The sequence below is a fragment of the Kogia breviceps genome, chromosome 8, assembly GCF_026419965.1.
Source record: "Kogia breviceps isolate mKogBre1 chromosome 8, mKogBre1 haplotype 1, whole genome shotgun sequence".
In the NCBI taxonomy this organism is placed as follows: Eukaryota; Metazoa; Chordata; class Mammalia; order Artiodactyla; family Physeteridae; genus Kogia; species Kogia breviceps.
In genome coordinates this window covers 994,649-1,002,902 of record NC_081317.1, presented here as the reverse complement: position 1 = coordinate 1,002,902, position 8,254 = coordinate 994,649, and the positions used below count along the sequence as shown (strand labels likewise).

The window sequence follows — 8,254 nt, the reverse complement described above, 5'->3', positions numbered from 1 at the left end:
CTGCGCGTCTGTGTATGCTGCTCCTGCCGCGGGGCCCCTGCCCAACTGGGACGGGTCCCCCAGCCCCCAGCCCCCGGTCGGCGTGGGTGGGCAGGAAGGTCCTGAGCTCCCCACCTTCAGGCCACAGAGCCCTTCTTCCCCGAGAGAGGACTCCTCGTGGGGTAGGAAGCCTCAGGCAGGCCCAGCCCCACGCCAGCCGTGCCCTGTCCAGGTGGCACCAGCACGGCCACTGCCCTGTGTGCCCAGTCGGCCCTCTGAGGGCAGCTGTGTGTCCCTGCTCCCACCTGACACGCCAGCCTCACCCCACGGGCTGCTTGCTCCCTGCCAGCCGTCAGCAGGGCCCTGCCCCACCCTGCCCCCAACCCCACAGGTGCCCTGAGAACTGTAGGCTACGCCTGCAAAGGCAGAAGCGGGGCCTGGTGGCCGGGCCTCCCCCTCCCGTTCCTGTACCTAGAGAGCTTCACACCCAGGAGGCAGCGGGCCATCGGTCACTGGGCAGGTGTTGGGGGCTGGGCCCCAGATAACTTAGGGGCTCCCTTTAGCCCGGAGTTTGTGAGGTCGACTGTCCCTGTAGTACCCGCCTAACACGGGGACCACGCTGACCTGAAGCTTGCCCAGGGCCCCTCATCTAACGGGCCCACAGTGTGGCAGGTCCCAGCTTTCGGAGCCAAGGGCATCGGTGACCTGCTCCTCTGCCAAGCTAGACTATTTCCTGCTCATCATCTTGTGTGGGAGGGGCCTGGAGGGAGAATGTCACCATGCCGGTCGTGGACGTGCAGAGCTGCCCAGGGCAGCGGCAGCCTCTGGACGTTGGAGGCGGGGAGCGCAAGAACGTGCCCTTCCCTGGGGAAGCTGGACATCCTGGGGACAGGAGGCTGCAGGCACTCAGGTGGTGCCCATCTGGCCCCAGGTACCTGGGGAGGCCTTGGCACCTCCAGCACTGCAGCACAGAGGCCAGCAGGGTAGGGAGCCGCCCATCTGTTCCTGCCCAGGCTGAACCAAGGCGTGAATTCCCAGAGCTGTCCGCTGTATGCGGGCCAGGGCTTGGGCCTCCTCCAGGCTTCCGCTCCAAGGCCTGCCAGGCCACCAGCTGCCCTTGGGCAGGTGCCCTGGAGATGGGGGCTGGCAGGACCGGCCAGGTACTCCCTGGACCCGGGTCCCCTCGTTAGACCCCAGGCCTGCCCTTGAGGCTGCAGAGAGCCCGTCACCCCATGCCCAGCCACAGCCCCAACCAGCGGAGCCAGCGGGGCACACGCGTCCCAGGCCCACGGCGCGGCCCCTTTAAACGCAGTCCTGCCAGTCGCCATTGGGGGCAGCACTGAGCGGCCCGGCGGCCTCGCGCCGCTGCCTGGAAGCTTCTGCTGGTGCCGGGGACGCGGCGGCAGCGCCGGGGACAGCAGAGCTCGCCGGGCCTGCGCAGCCCACCGGGCAAGGTGGGGGAGCACCGCCCAGGTAAGGGGTCGAGGCCTCTTCCCCACGGGCCTTTAGCAGGTGCGGCACCTGCAAGGATGGGGGTGCTGCCCCTGGAGGACGCCGGTCCCCACCCGGGCGCTTGGGGAAGGGGCCGGGCTGCTTGGCGGGGAGGCCACCCGCCGGGCGCATTAGGCCTAGGACCCCGGCGAGGGCAGACTGTCCCATCCCCACGGGCAGGGGTGTCGCCCAGTCTAGCTTCTCATCACAGTAGCACCAAGGCCGGGCTGTCACCTCCCTGGGGCGGAGCCTCACACCCCGTCATCCAGCCCCCAATTCCGGCCTAGCTTTAAGATGGAAGAGAGTGGGAGGGGGTGGTCCTGCAAACCAGAGGCAGTCGGGGTGCGCCTGAGGCTGAGATGGGGGCAGGCACTGGGCCTGGGTGGCCTTGACCCAGGAGGGCAGCCCTGCCGGCAGGAAGCCCCTGGCACACCCGGGACACAGAGGGTCAACCAGACCAGAGGTCCTACCAGGTGAGGACCCAGTTCACCCTGGAGCATGCTCCCCCAGACTGTGTGAGGAAGTGGGGACCTGTACCACTGTCTGAGCTCCTCCCAGCCTGTCCAGGCTCCGGGTACCCAGTGAAGCCGGTGGCTCAGGTCTGAACGTGAGCCTGGTACAGAGGGCTGGACCCCAGCTCAGGCTGCATGCGGGGGCATGGAACCTCAGGTTTCCATGGAGCCTTCCCGAGCTGCTGTGGGGAGGGCCTGCCTGAGAATCGGGGGCGGCGGGGACTTTACCCACCCACTGCCCTGCTTCCCCAGCTGGCAGCCTCCTGGCCTGGTGCTTTGCTCAGGGACCCAGGGGCAGCCTTGAGCTCCTGGCTCACAAGCCCCCACGTGGTCCCGCAACCAGGGCCTGGTTTCCGGCTGCTGTGTACTCACTGCAAAGATGGGGGGGGGGTCGCTCTCCCAGGCTTTTCACGACAGCCCCAAAGATCTTAGTGGGTTTCGCCACTCAAGATGAGGGAGAGTCAGAGGATGTTTCTGCAAAGGAAAGGGAGCTTTAGGGTCCACTATGATCTTTGGAAGCATTACTCTGGCCTGGGCCACACGGAGAGTTGAGGGGGGGGGGCCGGCAAGTCCACAAGCCGAGGTGCCATGCCTGGACCTGCTGGGGCCACTTCAGGACCTGGGGCCTGACCAGGCGCTGAGGGAGGAGGACTGCATGTCCAGCCTAGCCAGCAGGTGGGAGGGGAGGCTCAGGTGACTGTGAGCGGAGCTGCCTAAGGCCGGGGCCGGGGCCGGGACCTCAGACTGCAGCAGTGGGGGGCTCGCTGTGCACTGGGTCTTAAGGAGTGGGCTCCAGCCACCTGCTCTGTGGAGCCAGCAACTATAAGGAAGTCTGTGAAGGCCCCAAACGAGTACACAGTTGCTCCAGCAGCGGGCACCACGGTGGTGGTCCTGGGATCAAACCCCCTCTCTTCCTATCCCGCTTCTGGCCCCTCCCGGGAAAGGGGGTCTACCCAGGCCTGCCCAGTGGTCACTAGTGGGCGCAGAAGTTCGGGAACCACTGCGGTGACATCCCCGTTCTGGCTGACCCGCCTCATCCCAACAGAAAGTGGCCCAGAAAGGATGGTCTGGATGAGGGGGCAGGACCTGAGTGGCTGGACAGCGGGGTTCCTCCTGCAGGTGCTTCTGACGCCAGCATGGAGCAAGGGCCTGCGGCCTCGGCCAAGGCCCGTGGCCAGGGCTGCCCCGCCCACTGTGCCCCAGGTAAGCCGGGCCAGCGCTGGGGGTTAGCGGGGCCTGGGCTACAGAGGGGCTGCCCTGACCCGCGTCTCCCCTCAGGGCGAAAGCCCCGAAAGGCCGAGTGAGCTGCAGCCTGGAGACCTCTTTTAAGATGACCCGCACGGACCCGCCGGACCTGCTGGTGTCAACCGTGTACCAGGACATCAAGGTGGCGGCCCCGGGGCCCGTGTCGAGGCCCCCGCCATGTGAGCGCCCAATGGCCCGGCCTGCTGCGCCCGCGCCTTTCAACAAGCGCCACTGCCGCAGTTTCGATTTCCTGGAGGCACTGGACCGGGAGGCCATGGAGGCCCGTCCGGAGCCGCCGCCTCCGGAGCCCGGCGCGCCGCGCGCCCGATCCCGCGACGGCGAGCCCCGGCGCCGCGCCCGCTCCAAGAGCGCACCCCGTGCGGCCCCGGGCCTGGCGCCCGCACCCGCCTCGCCGCCTGTGCCGCCGCGTCGAGGCCGGGAGGCCCAGCGGGCGGCGCCGGCCGACGCATCGCCCCGCCGGGAGTCCGCGTACCCCGCGCTGCGCGCGCTCGCCAACGAGCTGCACCCCATCAAGCTGCAGCCTCAGCGTGGCGGCCCGGGCCGCATGGCGCCCCTGTGCGCCGCCGCCAACCGCTGTGCGCCGGCCGAGCCACCCGCGGGGCCGGCCCCCCACGTCCGCTGCCGCCTGGACGTCAAGCCCGACGATGCGGTGCTGCAGCATGCCGCCCGGAGCTCGAGGCCCTGCGGGCCCACCGAGACCGCGCCCTGGCCCCGCGCCGCCCCGCAGTTCCACGGCCTCACGGTGCCCGGGCCTCGCCACGTGGGGCTCTCGCTCACCCCCACCCCCAGTGACTCATACTGCGCCGACCCCCGGGCGCTGTACTGCGATGGGCCCCTTCCCGGGTCCCGGCACTACGCGGAGCGCCGGAGTCTGCCCTTCAGCACGCCGCCGGGCCCCACCCAATTCTTCTACACCGAGGAGCCCGAGGGCCACCCCGGTGGCTTCATGGCCAGCCCTGGACCGCCCTTCGACAGCTACTACCCCAGGCCCTTTCTGTTCGAAGAGCCACCCGGGCCCAGTCCAAGACGCGGGGGCGTCTACTATGCGGGGGAAGTCCGCACCTTCCCCGTCCAAGAACCCCCCTCCCGTTCCTACTACGGGGAGGCCCCCCGAGCCTACGGCCCGCCCTGCGGCCCCCGCTACGCCCCGGAGGAGCCCCGGGCTCACCCCGCCGCCCGCCCCTTTTACACTGAGGACTTCGGGCGGTACCGCAATCGAGACGCCCTGACGCGGACTTACCCACACCCGCGCGGGAGCCCGGCCTGGGGCGACTGGGCCCCGAGGCCTTACCGCACCCTGCAGGTGGCGCCGCCTCCCCCGGACCCCGGCCCGTTGCTCGCCTCGTGGCACGGTGGCACCGGCACCAGCCCACCCCGGCTAGCGACCGACAGCCGCCACTACTCGCGCTCCTGGGACAACATCCTGGCGCCCGCGCCGCGCCGCGAAGACCCACTGGGCCGCGGCCGTAGCTACGAGAACCTGCTGGGGCGCGAGGCACGAGAGCCGCGGGGCACATCCCCCGAAGGCCGGCGCCCGCCCGTCATTGTGAACCTGTCCACCTCGCCCAGACGCTACGCGGCGCTGTCGCTGTCCGAGACGTCGCTGTCGGAGAAGGGCCGTATGGGCGAGGGCCTGGCCCGAAACTGGTACGTCACGCCGGAGATCACCATCACCGACAACGACCTGCGCGCGGCTGAGCGCCCGAGCGCCAGGAGCTGGGAGCTGCCGGGGAGCCGCCCGCGGCCGCCTCCGCCCGCCGCCCCCGACGGCCCCGCCCCGGGCCGCCAGCGCAGCCTCGAGCAGCTGGACGAGCTCATCACTGACCTGGTCATCGACTCGCGGCCCCCCGCCGGCCAAGCGCCCGAGCCCGCGTCCGACGGCCTGGGCCGCCAGCTGCGGCGCCTGCTCGACTCGCGGCCCTCGGGCGCCGGGGTCCCTACGCGGGCGCCGCGCTCGCCACCCCTGTCTGCCGGCAGCGCTGAGGAGCCCGCGGGCCCGGGGCCGGCGGCCGACGCATCCCCCGAGCCCAGCGCCGACGAGGACGACCGGATGACGTGCTCCAACGCGCGCTGCGGGCGCACCGAGACCATGTTCAATGCCTGCCTCTACTTCAAGTCCTGCCACAGCTGCTACACCTACTACTGCTCGCGCCTCTGCCGCCGCGAGGACTGGGACGCGCACAAGGCGCGCTGCGTGTACGGCCGCGTGGGCAGCGTGTGCCGCCACGTGTTGCAATTCTGCCGCGACAGCGGCCCAGTGCACCGCGCCTTCTCGCGCATCGCGCGCGTTGGCTTCTTGTCGCGCGGCCGCGGCGTGCTCTTCCTGGGCTTCCCGAGTCCCGGCTCCGCAGACAACTTCCTGCGCTTCGGCCTCGAGGGGCTGCTGCTGTCGCCCACCTACCTGTCGCTGCGCGAGCTGGCCGCGCACGCGGCGCCACTGGGCAGCTATGCTCGGGAGCTGGCGGCCGCCGGGCGCCTCTACGAGCCGGCGGAGTGCTTCCTGCTCAGCGTGTCCGTGGCCGTGGGCCCCGGCGCCGCGCCACCCGGCGCCCCTGCCCGGCCAGCTCCCGCGCCGCGCAGCCCCGGACCCACGGTGCGCAAGTTCGCCAAAGTGGCGCTGGCGGCCGGCAGCCCGGCACGGCCGCCCCCGGCGCGGGGCCGCGAACCCGACATGGAGACGTTGATCCTGACGCCGCCGCCCGGCACTGCGGGCCTGGACCAGGACGGCGAGGCGGGCCGGCGAGCACGCGAGGTGGCCTTCATCCACATCCAGCGAGAGCTGCGGCTCCGCGGCGTCTTCCTACGCCACGAGTTCCCGCGCGTCTACGAGCAGCTCTGCGAGTTCGTCGAAGCCAACCGGCGCTTCACACCCACCACCATCTACCCCACGGACCGGCGCACGGGCCGCCCCTTCATGTGCATGATCATGGCCGCCTCCGAGCCACGCGCGCTAGACTGGGTGGCCAGTGCCAACCTGTTGGATGACATTATGTGAGCCGCGGGGGCGCGCCCAGTCCATCCAGGGCCCACCCTGAACCCCATCCAGTCCACCCGAGCCCTGCCCAGTCCACTCAGGCCCCGCCCCGAGTTCACCAGTCCCCGCCCAGCTCGCCAAAAGCTCCGCCCCATTGCGTTCTCCACAGGCTCTGCCTTTCCCTCCGCCTTCCGGCGAACCCCCTTCCCCCCCACTCCCAGACCAGTCCCGTCCGGCTCCCTCTCCCCCAGCTCGCCCTCGGGCCTCCCCAGGGGCCGGTCCTCGGCCGCCTGGTGCTCCCCGCTGGGAGGCGGAGTGGGTCTGAGAGCCAGCCCGCCCTGCCTTTACGCGGAGGGGTCACTGCTGCAGATCCCACCGCGCATATCCGGTTCGTCCGACCCCTGTCCGTCTGCAGGGTCTCCCTGGAACCTCCCCAACCCCGGCTCGCCCTGGTCCAGGAGGCCGAGTCGACCAAAGCCTAGTCCCGTCCCTTTAAACACACTCCCCACCCGCCTTCTGTGGTCTGGGATGCGTCCTGCTCAGAGGCCTTTCTCCCTAGAGGACACCCTGATTGGCCTCGGTGCGTCCGCATGCCAAGCACGTCCTGGCCTGATGGGCAGGGCCGGCGGGGACCTGCGCGTGGCGTCTCCGCTGGCCCCCACCCCTGCTATGCCGGACCATGGCAAACTGACGGCGCTGCCCGCCTGCTGCAGGGGTTGGGCAAGCAGCAGTGAAGGGGTACTCGGGGGTCCTCAGCCAAGGTGCAAGACACCCAGAAGGAGGGAAGGGAGTCCTGGGCGGGGTAAGCAGAGGGGACGTATGGGTAGGGGCGCTGGCCAGACCTGAGACCTGGCTGGGCGTGAGTCGGGCTGCCTGTCCTCACCCGACAGGATGGCGCTAGGCGTGTGCTAGGGCAGACCCGGGGTGCAAACGGCAGCGCAGGCCCTAACCACACAGGGAGGCAGGAAGCAGGTGCACAGGATGGATTTGCGGGAGGGGCCGAGGAGGCCGTCCTGCAGGGACCCTATCCCTTGGCGCAGGGAGGACCAAAGAAGAGGGGTTGTTCCCAGTTTGGAGCAGGGCGGGGAAAGCGTGGATGGGAGCAGGTTCGCCAGAGCGGTGGTTCACCGGAGGGATGGGGGCGCGATTAAACAAACGCCCCCGAGCGCTCGCTCTAGCCATGCCCTGTGGTGCGGCCAGGGGGCCCGGCTCTGGCCCTCGGGAGCGCCCACTCGAGTGTCCGTTGTTCCCCGCCCTCCCCCGGGGTGCCCGCTGGCCCTGGCCCGGGCTCCAAGGATGGCGAGTGACCTGGAGAGGGGGCGAGGCCGGGAGCCCGGAAGAGCCCTCCTGTAGCCCCCAGTCCCCCATTGGGGCCAGGTGGGGCATCGAATGAATTAAATTGTGGACCTACCCCCACAACGCCCTCCTCTGTTCCCGGCCCTCGTCCCTGACCGTGCACCCGCGCCCATCTCCCCTCATTCCTCCCTCCCCTAAATGCCTGTGCGCCTGCCTCGGCTCCGCACATTTGCACCGACCGGCCAAGCGCCCCGCTTGCCCCACCCGCCTTCGCGGCCTCCCAAACTGGCCGCCGCGACCCCCGCCTGGGTGCCTCCGCCTTCTGCCCCACGCCTGAGGGCCAGCCCTCCAGGAAGGACCCTGGACCGGGATTATTTCCAGAGGGCGAGCGCTTTCGAACCAAGGAAAATAAAACTCGAATGTAGCCATTGCTGCCTCATTCTTTGTGCGGGGCAGTGGGTGGCACGCGGGACGGAGACTTTCGGAGGCGTGGGGGGGAGGGCCTTCGGAAACCGGGTAGGGACACCATGGAGCAACGCGGGGTGGGAAGCAGGAGAGAGAGGCCCTCGGACTCGGTGGGGAACGGGGGAGGGAGGCCCTCGGGCACGGGGTGGGGGGCAACCCATAAGGAAGCCAAGGGACAGCTGGAGCGGTGTGGGGGAGGTCACGTGGGGGAGGGGGTCAGGGCCGGCGCGCGTCCCTTGGGCCTCATGGGCCTCCTAACCCCCACCAAAGG

General features: G+C 70.1%; 2 protein-coding genes across 6 annotated transcripts in view; one reads left to right on the top strand and one right to left on the bottom strand.

The window, feature by feature from the left end:
* Window positions 1-8,254, bottom strand: part of ABCA2 (ATP binding cassette subfamily A member 2) — a 133,466-nt gene that overhangs the window by 5,849 nt on the left and 119,363 nt on the right. The window lies entirely within an intron of this gene.
* On the top strand, window positions 88-7,946 carry AJM1 (apical junction component 1 homolog). Of its 5 annotated transcripts, none has more exons than XM_067040256.1 (3): window positions 88-1,452; window positions 3,102-3,185; window positions 3,261-7,946. In XM_067040256.1, exon 3 carries the CDS (start codon window positions 3,313-3,315, stop codon window positions 6,241-6,243), a length of 2,931 nt encoding a protein of 976 aa, XP_066896357.1. In that variant the 5' UTR covers window positions 88-1,452; window positions 3,102-3,185; window positions 3,261-3,312; the 3' UTR covers window positions 6,244-7,946. The 5 variants fall into 5 exon arrangements, with proteins under 5 accessions (XP_066896357.1, XP_066896355.1, XP_058928866.1 ...); XM_067040254.1 differs by having other exon boundaries at window positions 3,028-3,185; XM_067040257.1 differs by lacking the exon at window positions 88-1,452 and adding an exon at window positions 1,463-1,943.